The sequence below is a fragment of the Lynx rufus genome, unplaced genomic scaffold (assembly GCF_022079265.1).
Source record: "Lynx rufus isolate CCGP_SWC_20201006 ecotype Redwood Valley unplaced genomic scaffold, mLynRuf1.p SCAF_8, whole genome shotgun sequence".
NCBI classification, from domain to species: Eukaryota; Metazoa; Chordata; class Mammalia; order Carnivora; family Felidae; genus Lynx; species Lynx rufus.
Window position 1 is genome coordinate 25,642,682 of NW_025814896.1, and position 27,053 is coordinate 25,669,734.

The 27,053-nt window shown below is 40.3% G+C and overlaps 1 protein-coding gene and 1 non-coding gene across 3 annotated transcripts in view; one reads left to right on the plus strand and one right to left on the minus strand.

Moving 5' to 3' along the window:
- The window catches only part of CDK5RAP1 (CDK5 regulatory subunit associated protein 1), a 37,284-nt gene extending 13,121 nt beyond the window's left edge, over positions 1-24,163 (plus strand). For both annotated transcript variants that reach the window (XM_047068896.1, XM_047068897.1), the window contains exons 7-14: positions 485-605; positions 5,161-5,391; positions 7,014-7,111; positions 8,569-8,624; positions 10,450-10,580; positions 13,246-13,395; positions 20,912-21,052; positions 23,882-24,163. In XM_047068896.1, the coding sequence (XP_046924852.1) occupies positions 485-605; positions 5,161-5,391; positions 7,014-7,111; positions 8,569-8,624; positions 10,450-10,580; positions 13,246-13,395; positions 20,912-21,052; positions 23,882-23,962 (1,009 nt within the window). In that variant the 3' untranslated portion in view covers positions 23,963-24,163. The remainder of the gene's footprint in view (positions 1-484; positions 606-5,160; positions 5,392-7,013; positions 7,112-8,568; positions 8,625-10,449; positions 10,581-13,245; positions 13,396-20,911; positions 21,053-23,881) is intronic.
- Positions 18,162-18,295, minus strand: LOC124504480 (small nucleolar RNA SNORA42/SNORA80 family). Its single transcript, XR_006960453.1, has one exon. It is a non-coding gene; the product is annotated as a small nucleolar RNA SNORA42/SNORA80 family (small nucleolar RNA).
- Positions 24,164-27,053: the final 2,890 nt, after the last annotated feature.

The window sequence follows — 27,053 nt, forward strand, 5'->3', positions numbered from 1 at the left end:
ATTCTGTGTCTCCCTCTCTCTCTGCCCCTCCCCTACTTGTGCTCTTTCTTTCTCTCTCTCTCTCTCTCTTTCTCTGTTTCTCTGCAAAAATAAAAAAAAAAAAAAGAAAAAAGAAATCTGAAGTTTTTCCTCCCCATACACACTTCATAATATATGTATTTTTCTGGTGTAGATGTAAAACGTTCAAACGTTTTCTATTTATGGGGCATACTCCTGGTACATCTGCACCCTTTCCCTCACCACTGTGCTCCCTCAGGGTAACTGCTCTATCTACCAGTTGCAATGTGGTTTATATCATGTGCTTAGATACTAGTTTTTAGAGATAAAAAATGTCTGCCTTAAAAATGTCTCAGATTGGTCCAGTGTGAATATGGTGCCAAGAGGATTCAGAGCCAAAGGATAACGTCTAGGGAGCTCTGACCTGCTCCTTGGGTGGGAGCAGGTGTCCCATTCCTCTTACTAAGTTTTGGTGCTTTTCCCCCAGGTCTATCATGCGAGGCTGTGACAATATGTGCAGCTACTGCATCGTCCCTTTCACTCGTGGCCGGGAGAGGAGTCGGCCTGTTGCTTCCATTCTAGAGGAAGTGAGGAAGCTTTCTGAGCAGGTGAAAAGTTCTGTTGGCTTTCATCTTATAAGTGTGTTTTTAGGAGAATGAGGACAACCTTTCTAGTTTTGCTTCCTGTGCTGTCTCCGAGCTGTAGAAGTTTAGAACCATACCTGGCCAGGAAGAAATACTTGGCTGAACATCTTTGATTTGCTGCCCGTGTGAAGTCTGCTTCAGAGGCAGCATAGTGGAATGGAGAGAGCATGAGTTTACAGTCAGATGACTGAGTGTGAATTCTGGCTGCACCATTCTCTGGTTTAGTGCCCTGGCACAGGTCATGTAACTATCTTCTTTTAGTTATTTATGAAAAAAAATTTCTTCTTAAGTTTTGTTCATTTATTTTGAGAGAGAGAGAAACAGAGTGTGAGTAGGGGAGAGGCAGAGAAAGGGAGAGAGAGAGAATCCCAAGCAGGCTCCACACTGTCAGTGCAGAGCCTGATGCCAGGCTCAGACTCACAAACTATGAGATCATGACCTGAGACGAAATCAGGAGTCAGATGCTTAACCCACTGAGCCACCCAGGCGCCCCCTAACTATCTTCTTTTAAACACAGTTTCTTAATCTATGAAAAGAAGATAAAATAGTAACTTTCATTCTGGGTTATTGGAAGGATTGTCCTAATTTAAATGGTTTTTTGTTTTGTTTTTAATTTTTTTTTTTTTAACATTTATTTATTTTTGAGACAGAGAGAGACAGAACATGAACAGGGGAGGGGCAGAGAGAGAGAGGGAGACACAGAATCCGAAGCAGGCTCCAGGCTCTAAGCTGTCAGCACAGAGCCCGACGCGGGGCTCGAACCCACGGACCGTGAGATCATGACCTGAGCCGAAGTCGAACGCTTAACCGACCAACCCACCCAGGCGCCCCAGTTTTATTTTGTTTTTAAAGTAATCTCCATACCCAGCATGGGGCTCAAACTCCCAACCCCAAGATCAAGAGTCACATTTTTGGGGCGCCTAGGTGGTTCAGTCGGTTAAACATCAGACTCTTGATTTTGGCTCAGGTCATGATCCCAGGGTTGTGGGATTGAGTCCCTCACATTGGGCTCCATGCTGGGCATGGAGACTGCTTAAGATTCTCTCTCTCTCTCTCTCTCTCTCTCTCTCTCTCTGTCTCTCTCTGTCACTCTTACTCTCAAATTAGAAAAGTCACATGCTCTACTGACTGAGCCCCCCCATAGTTAAAAACTTTTTTAATGTTTGTTTACTTATGTTGAGAGGGAGAGAGAGAGAACGAGAGCGCACATGCACTCGTGGGGCAGGGGGGCGTGGGGGAGGGGCAGAGAGAGAAAGGGAGAGAGAGAATCCCAAGCAGGCTCTGGGCTGTTGGCGCAGAGCCCCACATGGGGCTCAATCTCATGAATTGTGAGATCATGACCTGAGTTAAAATCAAGAGTTAAACGCTTAACTGACTGAGCCACCCAGACACCCCAGTTTAAATGCTTTTAAACTACCTGGCACTCAGTAAGTTTTCAGAGAATGCTTTATCTGTCCATTCTAGGAAACCTCCCAAATCTCTTGTTCATTTTATCACAGAGCCAGCTCACTAGTTGAGGGACAGAGAACAGATGAGGGTAGTGAATCCCATCAGAGGCCAGAGGGGAGATAATTGCTATTTTCCTGCTATTGGGAGCTTGTCTCTCCCCCAACTCTAGGCCTGGATCTGCTAGCCCTGAAAAAGAGGACAGTAGGTGGGAATATGGAGCTTTTCTTTCATTAGAGTCTCCCTGTTTCCTTACTTGCTTGGCCCGGGAACTGTGGGAGGCTAGCCTCTGCTCCAGTTTTTAGTCAGCAGTTTCTTCTTACAGTCTGGCAGTGCTCTCTTCTCATCTCCATCCCTTAGTTCTCAATTCCCTGTTTGGTCCCTGGCTGCTCTCCATACCCCACCTCTGCAAGTGCTTCCTGGTCTCCAGTTGTCTCCTTCTCCCCTTCCACCTCTCCCACCATAGCAGAACTCTTCAGGATAGAGACATTCTGTTTATTTATTTTATTTATTTATTTTTCAAATTTGTTTATTTATTTTGAGAGAGACAGAGTGTGTGAGCAGGGAAGGCAGAGAGAGAGGGAGAGAGAATCCCAAGCAGGTTCCACGTCATCAGCACAGAGCCTGACATGGGGCTCGAACTCATGAACCTCGAGATCACGACCTGAGGCGAAACCAAGAGTTGGATGCTTAACAGACTGAACCACCCAGGCGCCCTTGTTAATATCTTTTTATATGTGTGTATATTTTCTTTAGTTTTATATATATATGTTTTTATAATATAATATTAATATGTAATATTAATGTTAATTGTCTATATATAAATATATAATAATATATAATATAATAATATATATTACATATATGTAATATATAATATACATATTATAATGTATTATACATAATATATATAACAATATAACATAATATATAATATATAGTATTAATATATAATATTAATATATAATATTATTATTTAGTCATCTCTAATATTAAGGCACTCCCTTGGTCATGCCATTGTTAAACCAAATTAAAAAAAGTTACAAAGGACATTATTTGGACCGTTGTTAAAAATTTGATTTAGGGGCGCCTGGGTGGCGCAGTCGGTTAAGCGTCCGACTTCAGCCAGGTCACGATCTCACGGTCCGTGAGTTCGAGCCCCGCGTCAGGCTCTGGGCTGATGGCTCGGAGCCTGGAGCCTGTTTCCGATTCTGTGTCTCCCTCTCTCTCTGCCCCTTCCCCGTTCATGCTCTGTCTCTCTCTGTCCCAAAAATAAATAAACGTTGAAAAAAAAAAATTAAAAAAAAAAAAATTTGATTTATAGTATGTGGATATTTAGGGGCAAAAGAGCATGTTGTTTGTAACTTGTTCTCAGAAGGCTCAGAAAAATATGTGCTTGCATGTGTATGTGCAGAGAGAGGGTGTATCTGAGTGTGAGCATGTGAATGATAAGCAGATGGTGTGCAGTGTTAACCGTGAACCTGGGCAAAGAGTATATGGGAGTTCTTTTTACTATTCTTGTAATTTTTCTGTAAGTTTGAAATTGCATCAAAATAAAGTTAAAAAAATAGTCTATTTATAGCAACTTTTTTTTTTCTTAGTGAAGTTTTATAATGCAAGTTTTCAAACAGATAATTTGAAAGTCTAGTACAGTAAGTACAGTTAATAAACTTGTCATATTTGCTTTATCTTCCTGTCTTTATATATGCATAAATACCTGTTTTTTGAAACATTTCAAGGCTGAATTGTAGATATCAGGCTTCTTAACCCTGTATATTTCAGTATGCATCTTCTCAGAATAAGAGTTTTTCCATTCATAATACCATTATTACATGTAGAAAATTGAACAACTAATATTATATGATATGTAACTCATATTCAGAATTTCTCTTTTTTAAAGTTTATTTGTTTAAGTAATCTCTTCACCTAATGTGGGGCTTGAACTCACGATCCTGAGATCAAGAGTCACATGCTCTTATAACTCAGCCAACCAGATGCCCCTCAAAATTTCTTAATTGTCCAAAAATACGTATGTATGTATGTATGTATTTATTTTTAGAGAGTATGAGTGGTAGAGGGAGGGAGAGAGAGTCTTGAGCAGGCTCCAGTGTGGAGCCAGACATGGGGCTTAATCTCATAACCTTGAGATCATGACCTGAGCCAAAATCAAGAGTTGGATGCTTAATCTACTGAGCCCTCCAGGCACCCCAAGAATATCTTACTGCTTTTTTATTTTTAAACTAAGATCCAGTCAAACTTTGTGGTTTTATTTGTTGTTTTTTTATATTTTTTCATTCTCTCTTAATTTAATGTCATTTTTTTTTGTTTGCTTTAAATGATACATTAGGTTTTTGAAGAGATCAGATACATCTGGATTTGTCTGATTGCTTCTTAATGTTGTCATTTAAAATATTCCTCTGAATTCTGATAAACTGGAAGTTAAATGTAAAAGCTTAATTCAATTTAGACTAAATACTTTGGGAAGAATACTTTATGGGCAGTGATTATATAATATTCAACTGGCAGAATGGTGTCATAATTTGATTTATAGTGTTATAGATTAACCATTATTGCTGAACATTGAATTTCATCCAGGTTTTTGCTATTCTGAAAAATGCTTTGGAGATTAATTTTTATGTAAGGTTTTATATTTCTAAAAATTAAAAAGTTCTTTTAAGGTTTATTTATTTTTGAGAGAGAGAGAGAGAGAGACAGTGCAAGCAGGGGAGGGGCAGAGAGAGAGGGAGACACAGAATCCAAAATAGGCTTCAGGCTCTGAGCTGTCAGCACAGAGCCTGACGCAAGGCTCGAGCCCACGAACCATGAGATATGACCTAAGCCGTTGTTGGATGCTTAACCGATTGAGCCACCCAGGTGCTCTTGTAAAGTTTTATTCTGAAGTTCAGTTCTTCAGACAAGATGCCCAAATATGAAATTACTGGGTTAAAATACAGAGTAGAATACATTTATGAATGGCTCTAGGTGGGTTGAACTAATATCAATTAGTGATTTGGCATGAAACTACCAAAAAAGTTTTAAATTGCTTCCAATATATTCACTTTCCCTTTCTCAGGGGCTGAAAGAAGTGACGCTCCTTGGTCAGAATGTTAATAGTTTTCGGGACAGTTCAGAGGTCCAGTTCAACAATGCAGTGTCTACCAACCTCAGCCGTGGCTTCTCCACCAACTATAAACTCAAGCAAGGAGGCCTTCGTTTTGCTCACCTTCTGGATCACGTCTCCAGAGTAGATCCTGAAATGAGGATCCGTTTCACTTCTCCCCACCCCAAAGACTTTCCTGATGAGGTGAGTATCAACAGTGAACCGTGCCAAGCTGTTATCAGTATGTGTAAGCTTGCCAAAGGCTGGACCCAGTGGGATACAGCAGTCCTTGAATCTTGATCAGGGGATCTTGTGGTGTATTGCCCTTTGATTCCACCAGAGTTAAAGTCCACCAGTGTTGGGGTAGAGATAGGACTGATATATTTAAAAAAAAAAATTTATTTTTTTTGGGATTGATGTATAGTTGACACACTATATGTATATGATGTATAGTTTCAGGTGTACAACATAGTGATTTTGGCAAGTTTTATGTTATGCTGTGCTCACCGCAAGTATAGAGATAGGACTGATATTCTGGGAAGTTAAGGTCACCTGGGACCATGAGGACTCTGCGGAGAGAGGTTTTATTACAAGATTTTATGGGAAGGACAGAAAGGGAGGCAATATGTTGCAGTGGGAAACAGTCCAGACTTTGGCCTGTGACAAGATGTGAGTTAAATCCTAGCTCTTCCCTTGCTTTATTAGTAGGTATGACTGTTTCATCTTGTCCTCTTCGTCTGTAAAATGAGGTTAATAATAACCTCCTGCTTTTTGGGGGGGTTGAGAAATAGGTATATTGTATGGAAGGTATTTACCAAGTGCTTTAATTATAGCCTACATGTGAAACCTTTTTTAAAAGTTTTTAAAAAATTAAAAAACTTTTTTTTTTTTAAATAATGTTTATTTATTTTTGAGATACAGAGAGACAGAGCACAAGTCAGGGAGGGGCAGAGAGAGAGGGAGACACAGAATCCGAAATAGGCTCCAGGCTCTCAGCTGTCAGCACAGAGCCTGATGCAGGGCTCGAACTCAGGAACCACGAGTTCATGACCCGAGCCAGAGTCAGACACCCGACTGACTGAGCCACCCGGCGGCGCCCCTTAAAGTTTTTTTTATTTGGTGAAACATCTGTCTTTTTGCCCCACTGCTACTTTTTTCTCACTGGATTGTCTTCTTACTGAGTTGTAAAACTTTTTTTATGTATTCTTGATACAAATCCTTTGTCAATGTATTTTTTCAGATATTTTTTCCTCGTTCCAGTTTCTTGATGGTGTCTTTTAAAGTAGCTAATTAGTTTGGAAGTTAGATGAAACAAATACCAGTTTTCCTTTCTTGTCCATGTCAGCCCATGGCTTGAATCTGACCTCTGCTTGCTTGCTTCACTTTTTGAAAGCGGAGATGCCATCAGGGGAAATGTCTGGGACAGACAACATGGCTTGAGCAAAGGAAAGGATTTGGGTAATTCATGTGTTTGGTTTAATCAGCCTGTTAAGAGGGGCACCTGGGTGGCTTAGTCGGTTGACCATCTGACTTCAGCTCCTGTCATGATCTCACGGTTTGTGAGTTTGAGCCCCACGTTGGGCTCTGTGCTCAGAGCCTGGAGTCTGCTTTGGGTTCTGTGTCTCTGTCTCTCTTGGCCCCGCCACTGCTCACACTTTGTCTCTTTCTCCCTCAAAAATAACTAAATGTTAAAAAAAAAAAGAAAGCATTAAAGTTCTTTAAAAAAAAAAAAAGTCAGCCTATTAAGAAACAGTGGGGGTGGTATTCCTTTATGCAGGATTCTTTGGTGAGACTGTGATGACCTTTAATGTGTTCTGTTGGATCAGGTTCTGCAGCTGATTCATGAGAGAGACAACATCTGTAAACAGATCCACCTACCAGCCCAGAGTGGAAGCAGCCGTGTATTGGAGGCCATGCGGAGGGGGTCAGACTTGCTTGGGGGAGGGAGCATCCTGCACCTTTCCATGTTTTCTTAAGGACCACAGAGTGTCTAAGAACCAACATAGTGTATAGCACATAGTAGCTGCTCAGTCAATATTTGTTATATGAATAAACCCATGGACATTATAACCTGTTTCTATTTACTCCCTAAGTATAGACTAAGGACTGGATCACTCATTTGTTTAGCATGTTTTTTATTAAGTATTTACTGTGTGGCACACTCTTTGAGATATTAATCCTTTAGCTTTTAACATTAAAGTTTTTTAGGCCAGGGATGCCTGGGTGGCTCAGTTATTTAAGCTTCTGACTTAGGCTCAGGTCATGATCTCACGGTTCGTGAGTTTGAGCACCCCACCAGGGTCTGCACTGGTGGTTGGAGCCTGCTTGGGATTCTTTCTCTTCGTCTCTCTCTGCCCCTTCCCCACTTGCGTGTTCGCTCTCTCTCTCAAAATAAATAAATAAACTTAAAAAAAGTTTTTTTAAGTGTTAGAATTTAAACACGTCTCTGGTTCACTTACTTTGGGACTAATACATACTGTAGAGATAAGACTGAAAGGATAAGGTGACAAATGGCAGGCTGTGTGGAACTAGTGCTTTGCCTTGTTTTCCACATTGGCAGTTTTAGAGATCCTTTTTTTTTTTTTTTTTAAAGTTTATTTATTTTGAGAGAGTGAGTGCGTGCGCTCGGGCATGGGATGGACAGAAGGGGGGAGAGAGAGAGAGAGAGAGAGAGAGAGAGAGAAAGAGAGAGAGAGAGAGAGAAAGAGAGAGAGAGAGAATCCCAAGCAGGCTCCAGGCTCCATGCTGTTAGTGCAGAGCCCCACACAGGGCTTGATATCATGAACTATGAGGTCATGACCTGAGCCCAAACCAAGAATCAGACACTTAACCAACTAAGCCACCCAGGTGCCCCTAGAGATCCTCTTAAATATTTAATCTGTCTTCACTTATTAAATCAAAGGCTATTGGGGCGCCCAGGTGGCTCACTCAGTGAAGTGTCCAATTTCAGCTCAGGTCATGATCTCACGTTTTGTGGGTTCAAGCCCCACTTCAGGCTCTATGCTGACAGCTCAGAGCCTGGAGCCTGTTTCAAATTTTGTGTCTTCCTCTCTTTCTGCCCCTCCCCTGCTCGCGCGTGCTCTCTCTCTCTCTCTCTCAAAAATAAATAAACCTTAAAAATAAAAGGCTATTTATTTATATTTTTAAAAAGGCTATTTAAAATAATGTATGTTCTTGAACTAAAGAATCATGGGCTCTAGATTAGGTTACATTACAGGATTAGCATCAAAAGGACTGTTCTGGATACTTTAACCTACGCTTGTACTGTCCTATGTGGATAAGAAGTGATTATATGTGGTAATGCATAATGTTATCTTTTTACAGCATTCATTTAAAGAAGATTGGTTCATCTAAGCCTTTTCTTTTTGTTCCTTCTTGCAGATATTCAAGAGAAGCTTATGTGGAGTTAGTTCATCATATCAGAGAATCTATTCCAGGTACATTTAAGAAATGTATTCTGCTGAGCACATTACTGTACCAGTGACCACAATGCTTTTTTCAGATGCAGGCAATGCCTGTGGTACTACTTTAATGAAAAAAAGGGACTACCTTCTATACTTCCGTTCCTCCTCTTTATTTTTCTCTTTCTTTTATTTTACTCTTTTTTGGTTTTTTAATGGCTTGGTCTTGCTAGATATACTCAAAGGTGTCAGCTTGTGGCCTCAATGCTAAAGAGATTTCTCTCTTTTTTTATTTATTTTTACTTTATTAAAAATTTTTTTTAAATGTTTATTTATTTTGGAGATAGAGCGAGCAGGGGAGGGTCAGAGGGAGAGGGAGACAGAATCCCAAGCAGGCTCCGGGCTATCAGCACAAAGCCTGATGTGGGGCTTGAACCCACGAACTGTGAGATCATGACCTGAGCCTAAACCAAGAATCAGACACTTAACCAACTGAGCCACCCAGGCGCTCCTATTTGTTTATTTTGAGAGAGAGAGAGACCGTGTGCAAGCAGGGGAAGGAGAGAAAGAGAGACTCCCAAGCAAGGCTGCATACTGTCAGCACAGAGCCCAATGCGGGGCTCGATCTTACGAACCGTGAGATCACGACCTGAGCCGAAATCATGAGTCTGACGCCAACCAACTGAACCACCCAGATCTCCCAGAGATTTCTTTTCTACAGTATTTGTGTTTCTGAACATATGGGAGAGACCTTGTTCCTTCTTTGTTAGCTGGCAGGTATGGTCTACATTAGTTCTGATTTGGGGACAGTTGATATCTTTAAAACTGTCCTTAGAGGTAATTCCTTTCCTATTATCATAACTTCTTTTTCTCTTTTCCCTTCTAATAGAATTACTTTGTAGTAGTCTTTTAATTTAGATTTGGTTGACAATGTTTACATTTGTTTCCAAGTTTCTGATTGTTGTTAACTTGTATTATGCATAAATACTTTTCATTTTGGAGGGGCAGGATAGCGTGGAGGCTTTCTGGGCTGCAGTTTCCTCATCTATCAAATAAAGTTAATAAGGGGTACCTGTCTGCCTCATTCGGTAGAGTAAGTGACTCTTGATCTTGGGGGTCTTGAAGTCAAACCTCATGGTGGTGTGGAGTTTACTTAAAAAAAAATAGAGTTGATAGTATGTTATTGGATTGTTGGAATAATTAAATATATTAAATAGGAAAATATAGCACTTAGTACTGTTTAGTAACTAGTAGTTATTGTTTATATGGTCTTTTAAAAAAATTTTTTTTTAAGTTTATTCATTTATTTTGAGAGAGAGAGACAGCGTGAGCAGGGGAGGGGAAGAGAGAGAGAGGCCCAAGCAGGCTCTGCACTGTTGGAGCCTGATGCAGGGCTCGAACTCACGAAACCGGGAGATTATGACCTGAGCTGAAACGGAGAGTCAGACGCTTAACTGACTAAGCCACCCAGGTTCCCCTCTATGGTCTTAAATAAACTTTGTGTTAAACTAGCTTCAAAAGTATATGTTTATATGAGATATTGCAAAGTTTTCACCATTAAAAGCAGGACCAGTTTGAAAATGTGGAGTTCCTGCTGTGTCCCTAAATCCAACATGTGAAGTAAAAATATCTTATCTTGTGCTGAGGGGAATATAGACTGAGAAGCCAGGCTTTGCCATGGTAACATTGTAGTTAAGCAGGCCTTGCTCCATAGTGACTGTTCTGTCACTTGCATATGGACTGTCACTTTGTACTCCAAGGAAGGTGTACAATTGCTGTCTCTCTCTCTGTAACCCACAAGTGAAAGGCTTTTCTTGAACATAAGCTGCAGTGACATGTTGTCTTTTGTCATGTGTTGCAGGTGTGAGCCTCAGCAGCGATTTCATTGCTGGCTTTTGTGGTGAGACAGAGGAAGATCACCTCCAGACGGTGTCTTTGCTTCGGGAAGTTCAGTATAACATGGGCTTCCTCTTTGCCTACAGTATGAGACAGGTCAGCCCTGGGATGAGGGAGAAGCTACTTCTGTGCTGGCACTGACAGAATTCCTGACCGGTGTCTGGTTGATTGTAGACAACTGGGAAGAAAAGAAAGTGGCAGCAGAGCAGTCCTTGAGAAGCTACAAGGATCTTACCACTCATTCTTTTTTTTTCTAGTCAGCCTATATTATATAATTCAGCAACTTGAGATGAAAGTGGATCAGTTGTGACAATATTTGTCTTCATTAAAATATTTTAAATTATGTTTAGATCGTCTAGAATTTTAATATGAAGGGAGGGATGCCATTGTGGAGGGGGGACGCTGTTCTCTTTATAAGGGTAAAATAATTTCTCAACATGCAGAACGTTTTTGACTTACAGATGTGATTTGTCTTACAAATGCATTTTGTTGCCCTCCTAGCCATCCTCAGCTATTTTTAGTTTTCATTTTTGTAGGCCAAGTGAATCTACTGATACCACTTTAGAGTTTTTCCTGTAACACAGATTTCCAGGAAAACAAAGCAGAAGGATATAAGGAAGGAATGGGAGAGTAATGTGTATTTCTTGCAGAGAGGGGATAGTTCCGTTCTGCTGCCATTTTCTTGATGGTAGGGATGAATTTCCATGGGTCATTCCTCATCCCTCCAGTCAACTCAGGGGTGTCTTTCCTTGTGTTTGGGCTGGAGGCTGAGGAGGATGGCCGATCAGGAGGGCTGATTGATGAATGATGGAACTCATGATCTTCGCCACCACTGTCATTCAGCTGCCATCAGCCAACCTAATTCATGTCTTTTATTTTTTTTTAATTTAAAAAAAATTTTTTTTTTTTTAACGTTTATTTATTTTTGAGACAGAGAGAGACAGAGCATGAACGGGGGAGGATCAGAGAGAGGGAGACACAGAATCCGAAACAGGCTCCAGGCTCTGAGCTGTCAGCACAGAGCCCGACGCGGGGCTCGAACTCACGGACCGCGAGATCGTGACCTGAGCCAAAGTCGGCCGCCCAACCGACTGAGCCACCCAGGCGCCCCCTAATTCATGTCTTTTAAAGCCCACTGCCTAGTGTTCTGTAGGCAGTGTAAGTAGGCCATTGTATATATTTAGGTCTCTTACATAATTATTTCAGAGATGAAGCTTCAGAGTAGATGTTGGGTTCCATTTTGTTACTCTTCCATGGACATAAATATGTAAGACAAATTTTTTGTAATGCTAGAGTTGGGAAATGGGTTTTCATTGTGTGGTGGAAGCATATCTTATGGGCATTGAATACGAGTGTTTACTTTGGGATCTAATTTCTAGGTTAGGATTAAGGTTATAAAGATTGAAGTCGTCTAGTGGATGAGAGCAAGCACTCAAATTGTACCTTTCTCACTTAATAACTGTGTGATCTTGAGAAAGGTCCTTGGTCTTTTCACCTGTGAAATGAGAATAGTGCTTGGTAATGGTAAATGCACAATAGGGGCAAGTTGTTGTTAATAAGACAAAATAGAGTAAACCCATTTGCCATTTTCCTCTGTGGATTTGGTAGTTGTCTCAAAGGCCAGTTGGTTTAAATGTCCTCACTTGGATGTATAGGTTTTCCTCTTATTCCATACTTTTATCTAGCTCAGTGGTTCTCCCAACTGTGTTATATAAGCTTGCGTACATAAAACCTTAAAAAATAGGTGTATACACACACATATACACACATGTATGCATGCCATGATTTTAAACAATTTAAAGGCTTTTCAAGGATACATTTCCTTTTTTTTATAGGTACTTTTTTTTTTTTGAAATTTATTTATTTATTTTGAGAAAGAGAAAGAGAACCAGTCAGGGAGGGGCAGAGAGAGAGGGAGACAGAGGGTCTGAAGCAGGCTCTGTGTTGTGAGATGATGACCTGAGCTGAAGTTGGATGGTCAACTGACTGAGCCACCCAGGCGCCCTTAGGATAAATTTCCTTTTAAAAAATGTTTTGGACTAGGTAATATGAGCTCATTTTAAAAAATTCAAAAGCTCAAAATAGTATGCAATGAAAAGTTCTTGTTCTTCCTTCTTCCTAGGTTGCCTGGTTTTTCATTCCCTTCCCTGAAGGCCATCACTTAGGAATTTCTTCTGTAAACTTCCAGAGATATTTCATGTATTTATAAACATACTTATATGTTGATCTGTACCTTATTTTTTTTAAGAGTATGTTTTGGAAAGTAATCATATCAATACATATGGAATTATCACAGTCTTTTTACAGTAGTGCAATATTCTGTTGTGTGGATAAAGCATAATTCATTTACTAACAACCTATTGGTAAATGTTTAGGTTGCTTTGCATCTTGTGTCTTATCTATAAACAGTGCTGCTGAGTAACCTGGTACATGAGTTATTTAGTATATGTTACATTTGTCTAAAGCTTATATTTGTATCCTATAAATACATCAAGAACAATTTTGAGTCTACAATTTTCATGTGCTAAATTTAGAATTTAACCCTTACAAAAATGTGACTTTATTGCATAGTAAACTTCTTGTCTTAGAATGCTCTTAGAGCTAGAGAACCCTCCTGGTGTGGCTTGGGTTCTTGTACATATGTCTGTAACTTACAAGTGGAATGAACCTGGTCCTCTGTACCTTAAGAATGGATTCAGTGGGGGGAAAAAAGGATTCTATGAGTCCTTGGTGACCTCCATCTCTCTTTTTATTTTTATAGAAGACCAGGGCATATCACAGGCTGAAAGATGATGTTCCAGAAGAGGTGAAATTAAGGCGTTTGGAGGAACTTATTACTGTCTTTCGAGAAGAAGCAACAAAAGCTAACATGGCCTCTGTGGGTTGTACCCAGCTAGTGCTGGTGGAGGGGGTAAGGTCATATGTATATACATATATATTTTTGTGTTTTGTTTTTTAAAGTTTATTTTTGAGAGAGAAAGAGAGAAAGAAAGAGTGCATGCAGGGGAGTGGCAGAGAGAGAGAGGGAGAGAGAATCCCAAGCAGGCTCCATGCTGTCAGTGCAGGGCCAGATGCTGAGCTTGAACCATGGCCTGAGCCCAGATCAAGAGGCACACACAATGTTTTTTGTGTTTTAAAACACAATATGTCTCCCTTTTATTTAGATCATCTTTGATTTATCAGAGTTTTTGTAATTTTCAGTGTACAGGTCCTATATGTATGTATTTTGTTAGATTTATGCCTAAGTGTCTTTTTTTTTTTTAAGCTATTTGCTCCAATAGCAAATAGCTAGTTGCTATTGTATTTTTAATTTCAGATGTTCATTATATTGTACAGAAATAATTGAATTTTGTATGTTTATCTTGTATTCTGTGACCTTGCTGAACTCAATAGTTCTAGGAGTTGTTTTGGCAGTTTCTTTGGGATTTTCTACATAGGTAATCATGTTTTTATGTTTTTTTTTCCTTCCTGATATTCCAAGCTTCCTTCTTTTATCTTTTCCTGTCTGTTTAGACAGCTTTTAGACACTCTGGCAGCAGATTCTCTGGTTTTTTTCATCTTAGAATGTCTTGATTTTTCCTTCATTCTGTTTTTATTTATTTATTTATTTATTTTTGAGAGAGAGTGAGAGAGTGTGGGGGAGGGACAGAAAGAGAGAGGGGGACAGAGGATCCAAAGTGGGCTCTGTGCTAAAGTAGAGATGTGGGACTCAAACTCATGAACCATGAGATCATGACCCGAGCTGAAGTTGGCCACTTAACCGACTGAGCCACCCGGGCACCTCTCTCCTTCATTCTTAAAAGATATTTTTGTGCTTAGCAGCAGAAAGATTAAGGAAAAGTGTGTCTGCTCCATCTTTCTGGAAGCAGTATCATATGTATGTTTTCAGAATCAGTTTATCTGTAATCCTTCTTTTTTAATTTTTTAAAATGTTTATTTATTTATTTTGAGAGAGAGAGTGTATGTGCATGCATGCATGTGAGTGGGGAAAGGGCAGAGAGAGAGAGGGAGGGAGAGAATCCCAAGCAGGCTCTGCACGGTCAGCACAGAGCCTGATGCGGGGCTCAATCTTAGAAACCATGAGATCATGACTTGAGCTGAAATCAAGAGTCAGACGCTTAAGCAACTGAACTATCCAGGTGCCCCAAGATCTTATTTATTTATTTATTTTTTAAGTAATCTCTACACCCAACGTGGGGCTCACCCACAACCCTGAGATCAAAAAGTTGTATGCTCTACCAACAGAGCCAGCCAGGCTTTTTTAAAAATCACATTTTTTAAAATCACATTTTTTAAAATCACATTTTCTTAGAAGTGTACTGTATTTCAGAAAGTTTGGGGTTCCTATAGGCATCTGTGGTCAAGCTGGGGAACCTAACCGTCAAAGCACTAAACACATGGAATAAGGGGTAAGTTTGGGAGCTGACCTTTTATGAAGCTACATGCTGCAGCCATTGGAGAGGAAGGGAAGGAGAGAGATGGGCTCTTTCTGTGACTCCTAAGTCCTGGATTGAGAAGAGAGAGTCCTGTTTCATGCCTTAGGATATGGTAGCATCAAAGCCACCAATTACCTGGTATCTGTGTTTGTTAGGACTCTTTAGTAGTGAGTAACAGAAATTTCTTTAAGCCATTCAGCCTAAGCCAAAAAGAAATCTTCTTTTGTATAAGACTTCAGGGGTGTCTTGTGGAGCCCAAGGGCAGGAATACTGTAGGTGTCTAGAAAGGACTGTACCCAGTCTGGGAAGCCCTTCCGGCTTTCTTGTCTACTTAGACCAGCTTTTCCTGCTTCCTCATCTTTGTTGCAGAGTGAGTACAGCAGCTGTGTAGTTCCTATGTTTACATGTTACGGTTCTCGTTATTCATGGGTCACAGTTGTGTCTCTCAGCCCCAGCTCAGATTTCCAGGACGGGTACTTGGTCAGCTCATCTTGGGCTAGGGGATCTTCCTGTGGTCTAGACCAGCAGTTGGCTGATTGGTGATGCTGAGCTAGTGTAATACCCCAAAAGGTTTTTGCCTCACTAAATACCTTGTGATTTAGGGTGTCAGCTGTGATTCTGGAGATGTGTACATGTCTATTAAGCAGTCTACATTTTATCCAGTAAGAATTAGGTCTTGTTGTATTCCCAGCTCTCTTCACGGAGTCTGGCACAGAATAGCGTACTTATCTTTTGAATGAATGAGTAAGTACTCAAAGTTTACTATTCTGTGTCCCTGACTTCATTAGCCTTGCAGGAAACCTGTCGTAACTAAATAAATCAAAACAAGATTCTTTCTTATGCGTCCAGCATAAGCCATGACTCGGGGTTAGAGAATAAACGGATTTCAGGGCTAGCAGTTGGGAGTCTTTACTTTCTCTTAGAGGAGACTTTCTTTCCTCTAGTCCTGGCTGGTTTAAAACATCAGGTTGCTATCTCCAGAGTGGCAGAGAAGTTGATGATAACTCATGTATGCTGAGCATTTACTGTCTGCCAGGAACTGTGCACTTTATGTCGTTGGTACATTGAGTCCTACCACGGTTGTGGAGGTAGTGCTAATTATTAGTCCTTTTATGAGATGAAGAAACAGAGACTCAGAGAAGTGGAATAACTTTCTGAAGGTCATACAGCTTGTGTGGCAGAGCCAGAATTTGACTCAGGGCTATTTTGTTCCAGAACCTCTAAACAACAGCCTTCCCCCTTTTTTAATTAGGGGAATTTAAAACATATATGGGTATAGAGAGAACAGTATAATGAATGCCCACATACCCATTAACCAACCTCAACAACTGTCAATACAGTGTTAATTAATCATGGCTAATCTTTTTTCATCTTTACTGTCCCCATTGGATTATTTTCTTTTAAACCTTTTGCTTTTATTTATTTTTGTTTATTTACCTATTTGGACAGAGAAAGTGTGTGTGAGCAGGGGAGGGGCAGAGACAGAGGGAGAGAGAGAGAATTTAGCCACCCAGGTGCGCTGATTTTTTTTTTTTTAAGTTTATTTATTTATTTACTTAGAGAGACAGAGAGCCCAACCGTGAGTTGGGGAAGGGCAGAGAGAGAGGGAGTGAGAGAATCCCCAAGCAGGCTCTGTGCTGTTGGTGCAGAGCCTGACATGGGGCTTGAACCCACGGACCATGAAATCACCACAATCAAGAGTCTGAGGTCTAACCAACTGAGCCACCCAGGTGTCCCCCCTCCCCCCAATTTGGATTGTTTTGAAGCAAGTACCTTATACATCATATTATACATATACATTGTGTTTTGTCAGTAAATATTTCAGTATATATCTTTCGAAAAGAGAAGGACTCTAAGAAAAAAAACCAACATTAGGCTATTATCATATGTGAAATAATCGATAATTGTTAATATTGTCAAATATTTAGTCAGTGTTCCAATTTCCCTTTTTGTTTCATAAATGTTCTTTTATGGTTGGTTCAAATCATGGAATCATGCTGTCTTTTTAAAAATTTATTATAAAACAATCATAAGCTTACAGAAAAGTTGCAATACAGTACCAAGAATTTTTTTTCCTTGACTCATTTGTGAGTTAGTTGCTGACCCGATGATGCCCTCACCTCCTCTCTAATACTGTAATGTATCTCTCTCTCTTATAAACAGGGACATTCTCCTACATAACTATAGTGCAACCACCAGATCAGGAAATTTACCTTGTTAGATTTCTGCGATCCAGTCCCCCCACCCTGTTTAAGTTTCTCCAGTTGTCACAGAACTGCCCTTTGTAGGAAAAAGAGTTTGTTCGGTATCATATGTTGCATTAATTTCATGTCTGTCTGGTCTCCTTCAGTCTAGAAAAGTTCGTCAGTCTTTCTTTGACTTTCACAATCTTGACACTTGATGATTATAAGCCAGTTATTTATTTACTTAAGTTTTTAAATTTATTTTGAGAGAGAGAGCGAGAATGTGTATGCTCACATGAGCAGAGGAGGGGCAGAGAGAGAGGGAGAGAGAGAGAATCCCAAGCAGGCTCTGTATTGTCAGCATGGAGCCCAATGTGGGGCCCAAACTCACGAACTGTGAGATGATGTCCTAAGCTGCAATCAAGAGTTTGACGCTCAACCCACTGAGGCACCCGGGTGCCCCTATGGGCCAGTTATTTTGTAGAATATTCCTTAATTTGAGTTTGTCTGAAGTTTCCCTGTGGTAAGATTGAGGTTATGTATTTTTAGGCCGGAATGTTAGGGAAATGTGTTCTTATTTGTGTCCTGTGTGGTGTATGGTTTTGCTGGTCTCATTGCTGGTGATGTTAATTTTAAGCATCTCGTTTTGAACGTTTTGTTAAGGTTGTGTCTGCTGGGCTTGTTGACTGTAAAGGTGCTCGTTTTCCTTTTGTAACTAGTAAGTGTTTTGTAGGGAGATAGTGGGAAATCTTTTTAAATCTTACCTGACTGCCGTTTCCCTAAAGTAGTAATTAGTTTAAGAACTAAACTCCTTCCTCTGTCTTTGGTTACTGAAGAATATAGCATGACGTTGGAGTTTGATTTTCTAAGAACAGATTACCTTTTGGATTGTCTCTGGCCAATTGTTTTAACCCCAGACAGGCCATCACCTAGCATGTATAATGTAAGACCCTTAAAATAATATACTCCTATCCTTTTTTTCCCCTTTTGTGCTATCGTTGTCATAGACTTTTACTTCTGTGTCCCAAAACACATTGATATTTTTGCTTTGAATAATCAACTGTAGAGCCCCCGTCAGTGTTCACAGCCCATCAGTCAGGAGGCAGGGCAGTGGTTCAGGGCTGCGCACTCCTCTGGAGCGGGTACGCTGTGAGAGGCCCACAAAGAAGGGCCTGCCATCAGTCCATCACCGTGTACAATACTCAGTTGCTTTAAAAAAAAACTTTTTTAAAAACAAGAAAAAACTCTTTCCTGCATCCCCACTTAATTATTGCTTCTGTCGTTCTGCATTCCTTGTGTACATTCAGGTTTCTGTCTGGTATCATTATCTTTATGCTTGACAAACTTCTTTGAACATTTCTTGTAATGCACATCTTTTTGTGATGAATCCTCTCAGCTGTTGTTTGTCTGAAAAAAATGTCTTTTCACTTTAAAAAATATTTTTTCATTAGGTATGAAATTTTAAGTTGATGTTTTAAAGGTATCATTCTGTTGTTTTCTGACTTACTTGGTTCTGACAAGAAGTTTGCAATCATCCTTCTCTTTCTTCTGTGTACATAAAATTCCTTTTTTCTCTGGCTGCTTTTTAAAGATATTTACTTTATCACTGTTTTTAGAAATTTGATGTGTCTTGGCATGGCTTTCTTTGTGTTTATCCCTTTGTGTTTTCTTTGGGATTTGTTGAGGCTTCTTAGTTTGTGAATTTATAATTTTCATCAAATTTGGAAAATTTTCATCTGTTATCTTTCAGATGTATATCTTTTTAAGTTTATTTATTTATTTTGAGAGGGGAGGGGGAGCAGAGAGAGAGAGGGAGAAAGAGAATCCCAAGCAGGCTCTGTGCTGTCAGGGCAGAGCCCGATGTGGGGCTCGATCCCACAGACCATGAGATCGTGACCGGAGTCGAAACCAAGAGTCAAATGCTTAACCAGCTGAGCCACCCAGGTGCTCCTTCAGATACTTTTTCTGTACTCCTCCTGCTTCCTGCCACCCACCCCCACTGCTTCTCCTCTCCTTCCATGACTCCAGTTACATATATGGCCAACCACTTATAAAAAGGTTTTTCTGTAGGTCATTGAGGTGGTTCATTTTTTTCTGCTTTTTATACCTCTGTGCTTTGTTTTGGATAGTTTCTTTGGCTCTGTCTTCAGGTTCACTATTTTTTCCTTGGGCAGTGTGTAATCTGCTATTACCTATTGAATTTTTAATTTTAGATATTATATTTTTGGTCTGTATAAGGTCCATTTAGTTCTTTTCAAATACCTTCTATTTGTCGCCTGTATTCTTGTTTTCCTTTGAAACTTAATTTCCTTTGAATGTAATCATAAAAACTGGTTTATTATTTTTGTGATAATTCCATCATTGCTATCATTTCTTGGTCTGTTTCTTTTGATAAACTTTTCTCCTATTATAGGTAACATTTTTTGCTTATGGGCATATCCACTGATTTTTGATGGGACATTTAACATCGTGATACTAATTTTTAAGGTCTGGATTTTGTGTTGGGCTTTGTTCTGATAGGTGATTATGTTACCTGCAGTTCAGTTTGATCTTGTCAGGGCTCGATTTCAGGTTTTGTTAGGAAAGCTTTTTTATCCCAGGAATAGTTTAGACTCATTGCTAAGGGGTGGCTTTCTGGAATTAGTACTGCATGTCCCAAGGAATCAATGAGGACTGCCATTAATTGTGATTGTGATAAGTTGTGATTCCCAGCCCTGCATGAGCTCTGGAAACACATCTGCTGATGGTTCCCCAGTTACTTTTTTTGCCTGACTTTGTGGAGTTTCACTGTGATAAACATTCAGCAAAGACTAGGGATCCTTGTGCATGTTTCTATAGCTCTTTTTCTGCTTAGCTCCCTTGTCTTTAGGACTTGCTCCACAATTCCTATCTATTGCAGGCTCCCTGAACTATGATGTCTTTTTCCTAAATCCAGAGAGAGCCACTATGGTGTGCCTCAAGATCTTCCTGCCTGCTTGGCATGCCCTGGTCTGACACATGCCTTCTGGCAAAACACAAGGGTGATTGGAGGGCTCATCTCATTTGTTTTCCTTTTCTTGGCTTCACAGTCTTGCACAGTCTGTTGTTCAGTATCTGAAAATAGCGATTTCATATATTTTGTCCAGTTTCTGTTTAAGGCCAGAGAATAAATTTGATTCTTGACATTTCATCATGGCTGGAAGAGAAAAACTTGTATGTATTCTAGAAGTTAATACCATCATACTGGTTTTATTATTGTCCTGACCCTGTCTTCTGTATGTTGTGATGGAGACTCTGGCTTCATGTCTGCCTGTTCATTAATGGCAAGTAACCTAGGCCAAACAACCCCAGAACATTCCTGAGTGGTTACTATGAGACCGGATAAAGTGAAAGTCAGTTTGTTAAGTGTATCACCCATGTGTTCTTGCTTTTAGGACTATTGGAAGTCCATTCCTAAGGAAGGTAATTCTGCAATGAAAGACTGATTGAGTCATTTATTAACAGATAGTTAGCAAAATTTATGGAGTCTCTCTAGTGTGCCATGCGCTGTCCTTGTTGCTGAGCAGCAGTAAACATGTAGTCTTTTTTTTTTTTTTTTAAAGTAATCTCTACATTCAACGTGGGGTTCGAACTCAGAACCCCGAGATCAAGAGTTGCATATTCCACCAACTGAGCCAGCCAGGTGCCCCTTTGTAGTCTTAAGTGATTCCTTAAGGAATGCTCTTTGAGTAAAACCCTTAGGGTTCTGAGACAGAGAAGGTATAATTTCTGCCGTCTGAGAACTGATAACTGTGACAGATTCATAAACTCTCTTCTCTTCTTTTTGCAGCACAGTAAACGCTCTGCCACTGACCTGTGTGGCCGGAATGATGGAAACCTTAAAGTGATCTTCCCTAATGTAGAGATGGAGGATGTTTCTAACTCTGGGGTCAGGGTTAGAGCTCAGCCTGGGGACTATGTGCTGGTGAAGGTAAGGTGTCCTTTTGGGCTTTTGGCCTGCGTTGTGAGATGGATGCTGGGTTGGATAATTTGGGGGAGTGAAATTTCTTCCAGGAGAAATTTTTTTTTTTTTGTGAGAGAGTGTAAGTGAGCGAGGGGCAGAAAGAGAGAAAGAGAGAGAATCCCAGGAGGGAGAGAGAGAGAAAGAAGCAGGGCTCACCCGAAGCGGGGCTGGAACTCATGAACTGTGTGATTATGACCTGAACCAAAGTCAGATGCCTAACTGAGCCATGCAAGCACTCCCAGGAGAAATTCTTTAGTAAAATAAAAATCTCTTCTCAGTCTGAACATTGAAAGGGCACCTTGAGTTGAATTTAAGAAAAAAATAATTTTTTTAAATGTTTATTTATTTTTGAGACAGAGCATGAGCAGGGGAGGGGCAGAGAGAGAGGGAGACACAGAATCCGAAGCAGGCTCCAGGCTCTGAGCAAGCTGTTGGCACAGAGCCGGATGTGGAGCTCGAACCCATGAACCATGAGATCATGACCTGAGCGGAAGTCGGATGCTCAACTGACTGAGCCACCCAGGCGCCCTTAGAATGAATTCGTTACTACACCTTTCTTCTTTTCAAGCCCTTCCCATCCCAGTAAATGGCACACTCAGTTGCTCAAGCCAAAAATACAGGACATGTGCTAGATACTCAACTTTCCTGTACATCTGTTTCAGCTCACTTCTGGAATATATCTTAGACCTACCCATTTCTTTCCATCTCCAAGCCACCATCATTTCTTGGCTGGGAGATTTCAGTAGGCTTCTTATGATTTTTTGCTTCTGTATTTTAAAGATGAATTATTTTATTGAAGCATGTCATAAATGTAGAAAATTGCCCATATTATATACTTGATGAATTATCATAAAGTGACCCTATCCATGTAACTACCACCCAGATCAAGAAATAGAATATTTTCAGAACTTCAGAGACCCTCATGTTCCTACTAGTTACTTCTCTTCCCTACATTCTAATTTCTGATACCATTGTTCAGCTTTGCCTATTTTTTTTTAATTTTTAAAAAATACTTATTTATTTTTGGGAGACAGTACAAGCAGGGGAGGGGCAGAGGGAGAGGGAGACACAGAATCTGAAGCAGGCTCCAGGCTCTGTCTGAGCTCTGAGCTGTCAGCACAGAGGCTGATGCAAGGCTTGAACCGATGAAGCGTGGGATCATGACCTGGGCCAAAGTTGGACGTTTAACCAACTGAGCTGCCCAGACGCCCCTGCCTATTTTTAATTGTTATAAAATTGAATCATACAGCATGTAGTTTTGGTGCTTGTCTTCTTTTCCTCAGTCTTATGTTGTGCAGTACATTTGTGATTATATATATCCATGTTGTATGAATGTACCCACAATTTGCTTATGCATTGTACTGTTGATGGTCATTTTGGTTGTTTCCATTTTAGAGCTGTTATGAATCGAATTGCTGAGAATATTTCTGTACATGTGTTTTTGTGCACATATGTATTCATTTCTGATGGGTTAGAATTGCTGGGTCATAGGGTGTATGATAGAACTAGCCAAAAGTAATTGTACCCTATTGCACTCCCACCAGCAGTGCGTGAGAATTCCTAAGGCTTTAGATTCCCCACTTCCATTCTTTTTTATTTATTTTTTTATTTTTTTTAATGTTTATTTTATTTTTAAGAGAGAGACAGAGACAGAGTATGAGACAGAGTGCACAAGCAGGGGAGGGGCAGAGAGCCCCTCTGAGCACACTCAGTTGCTCAAGCCAAAAATACAAGCCCAGTGTGAGGCTCGAACTCACAAACCTTGAGACCATGACCTGAGCCAAACTCGGATGGTCAACCAACTGAGCCACCCAGGCTCCCCTCCCCACTTGCATTCTTGCCCTCCTCTAGTCTGTCTGCACTACGGTAGTCATGGTCGCTGGGGTCTTTCTAAATCAGATCACTCATTCCTCTGCTTAAGCCCTCTAGTGGCTTCTCATTGGAGCCAGCATGAAATACACCATGTCTAAGGCTTTATATGATCTGTCCCACCCACCTTTCTAACCTCATGTCCCCTCCACTCTTCTTACTCCTCTCTTCTCCAGCCTTGGTGTCCTCTTTTTTGCCCTTCAGACCAAGTTCTAGTGAGAGGCTTTGCACATGTTGTGTTGTTTGGGAGACTCTTGATTTTTACATGACTGCCATCTTTTTAACTTTCAGTTTCTCTCTGAACTGTCACCTCCTTGAGAGGCCTTCTCCTTAGGGAAGCTAAAGCAGGTTCCCTCTGCTTGCTCTTGTCAGTATTTATTACATTAGCCCATTTTATCATCATAACACTTTTCAGTGCCTGTTGTCATCTTTGTTTACATACTTGTTTTCAGTCTTCTCTTGAAATCTCCTTTGGGGCCACATGCATTCAACTCCCAGGGAGGAAAAACAGCTTTTCTCACCAAATTTGGGCCACAAATATCTTAAGGAAGAATTTGCCTGGTAAGCCTGGATCAAAGCTTGTCCCTGGGGTTAGTTAGGAGGACAGGATCTGTGATGGGCAGCCCACACCAGAAACTCATGGTTGGTGCCAGAGAAGAGCCATCTATCTCCCAAGAGAAAAGGGAGAAGTAGCAGTTTGGACCTGAACTAATTTAGACTTCTTCAATGACACATATTACCATTGCATTAGATGTTAGATATCTCTTCCTTCCAGGATTGGGGGCACATGGGAACCATGCAGTCTCTGTTGGCCTGACACCACCTCCATTAGATCTCTGTTGGTGGCCTCTCCTCTGGAGGCTCCACATTACGTCTCTCAAGTGCAGTCCTGCTTACTTTGTCTTCTCCTGACTGATTTTCTTTCAGATTACGTCCACCAGCTCTCAGACACTTAAAGGACATGTTCTCTGCAGGACCACCCTGAAGGACTCCTCAGCATATTGCTGACCTGAGTGGATGGCCTTAGAGTTGACATGGGCTGTCCTTCCTGACAGGAAGGGAGATAGGACTGGTCACTAAAGAAAGAGGTAATGACGCTCTGGAGACAAGCTGCAAGTGGTGAAGCAACTTCATGTCAAATGGAAAATGTGTCTCTTTGCTGTTATGTGAACAGCTCTTATAGTCATTAAATTTACCGCAAGTAAAGTGGTTCCTTTGTCTCTCTTCTTTTACTTCACTTTCGTCTTGGTTAGTGTTTCTGGGATTTTCCCTACAGTCTGTTCTGTGTTAAGTGTTTCCCAACCCAGTTCTTGCTGTGGATACTGCTAACCTCTCTGATTTTGTACCCTGGGCCCTAGGAGTTAGAGACTGAAGGAGGGGAAGATGGAGGGAACTCTTCAGGAAAAACTGCTCTAGATCTTTCTAATATTTCGGTTTAATGAATTGACTCAGCTGCCTATGTCCTTACTTTATTCTCATATTTTACCTGAGGATTTCCCTCATGGACCTTTTTTTTCTGCCTGTCAGTTCATTCTTTGCCCTTAGGTCTGGCATCACTTGGGTTGTTTTTGTTTTCTGATTTTTTATAGTATGATTTTATTTTATTATTTTATTATTTATTTCTTTTTGTTTTTATGTTATTTTATGTTTTTGTTTTAATTCCGTTTAGTTAACTGTTATATATAACTAATATGTTAGTTTCAGGTGTACAATATAATGAATCAACACTTATATACATTGTTCTGTGTTCATCACAAGTGTACTCCTTAATCTCCATCACCTATTTAATCCATCCCCCTACTGCTTCCCCTCTGGTAGCCATCAGTTCTCTATAATTAAGAGTCTTTTTTTTTTTTTTTTTTGATATGTCTCTCTCTTATTTTATTCCCTTTACTTGTTTTGTTCTTTAAATTCTGCCTATGAATGAAATCATACAGTGTTTGTCTTTCTTTGACTGACTTATTTCACTGAGCGTAATACTTTCTAGCTCCATCCATCTCGTTGCAAATGGCAAGATTTTATTCTTTTTTATGGCTGAACAATATTCCATTGTATGTGTATGCATGTATATATATACACATACACATACCACATCTTTATCCATTTATCAATCAATGGTTGCTTGGGCTCCTTCTGTATCTTGGCTATTATAAATAATGCTGCCTTAAACATAGGGGTGTATATATCCCTTTGAATTACTGTCCTTGTATTCTTTGGGTAAATACCTAGTAGTATAATTGCTGGATCATAAGGTAGTTATGCCTTTTTAAAGTTTTTATTTATTTATTTTGAGAGAGAAAGCATGAGCAGGGGAGGGGCAGAAAGAGAGGAGAGAGCAAGAGTCCCAAGCAGGCTCCACACTGCCAGCATGGAGCCTGATGCAGGGCTCAGACTCCTGAACTATGAGATCATGACCTGATCTGAAGTTGGACGCTTAACCAACTGAGCCACCATGCTCAGGTAGTTATATTTTTAACCCTTTTTTTAAAAGTTTATTTGAGAGAGAGCACAAGTGGAAGAGAGGCAGAGAGAGAGGGAGAGAGAGAATCCTAAACAGGCTCTGTGCTGTGAACATGGAGCCCGATGTGGGGCTCGATCTCAACGAACTGTGAGATCACGACCTGAGCTGAAATCAAGAGTCAGATGATTAACCAACTAAGCCACCCAGGCGCCCCTGTTTTTAACTTTCTGAGGAACCTCCATACTGTTGTCCACAGTGGCTGCACCAGTTTGTATTCCCACCAACAGTACATGAGTGTTCCTTTTTTTCCACATCTTCACCAACACCTGTTTCTTGATTTTAGCCATTCTGACAGTCGTGAGGTGACATTTCATTATAGTTTTGGTTTGCATTTCTCTGATGATAAGTGCTGATGAACATCTTGTGTCCATTGGTCATCTGTATGTCTTCTTTGGAAAAATGTCTATTCATGTCTTCTACCCATTTTTTAATTGGATTATTTGTTTTTTTGGGTGTTGAGTTTTATAAATTCTTTATGTATGTTGGATACTAACCCTTTATGTGTATGTCATTTGCAAATACCTTCTTTGATTCTCTAGATTGCCTTTTAGTTTTGTTGATTGTTTTCTTTGCTATGCAGAGGCTTTTTAGTTTGATGTAGCCCCAATAGTTTATTTTTGATTTTTTTTTTTTTTTAACGTTTATTTATTTTTGGGACAGAGAGAGACAGAGCATGAACGGGGGAGGGGCAGAGAGAGAGGGAGACACAGAATCGGAAACAGGCTCCAGGCTCTGAGCCATCAGCCCAGAGCCCGACGCGGGGCTCGAACTCCCGGACCGCGAGATCGTGACCTGGCTGAAGTCGGACGCTTAACCGACTGCGCCACCCAGGCGCCCCTATTTTTGATTTTGTTTCCCTTGCTTCAGGAGATATATCTAGAAAGAAGTTGCTACAGATGATGTCAAAGAAGACTGCCTGTGTTCTCTTTTAGGATTTTTATGGTTTCGAACCTCACATTTAGGTCTTTTCGTCCATTAAAAAAAGCACAACACAGAGCCTGACGTGGGGCTCAAATACACGAACCATGAGATCATGACTTGAGCCAAAGTCAGATGCTTAACCAACTGAGCCACCAAGGCGCCCCATCATCCATTTTAAATTTATATTTGTGTGTGATGTAAGAAAGTGGTCCAGTTTCATTCTTTTGCATGCTGCTGTCCAGCTTTCCCAGCACCATTTGTTGAAGACACTGTCTTTTTTCCCATTGGACGTTCTTCCTGCTTTGTCAAAGATTAATTGACCATATAGTTATGTAGTTGTGGGTTCATTTCTGGATTTCCTATTCAGTTCTATTGATCTATATGTCTATTTTTGTGCCAGTACTGTACTGTTTTGATTACTACGGCTTTGTAACATAACTTGAAGCCCAGAATTGTGATGCCTCCAGCTTTGTTTTCTTTTTCAAGGTTGCTTTGGCTATTTGGGTTGGTTGGTGGTTCCCTGCAAATTTTAGGAGTGTTTGTTTTAGCTCCGTAAAAAAAAAAAATGATGTTGGTGTTTTTTTGCCTTTTGAATTTTTTTTTTTCTTTTAGAGTTTACTTTCTATAATTTTTTTTTATAATTTACATCCAAGTGAG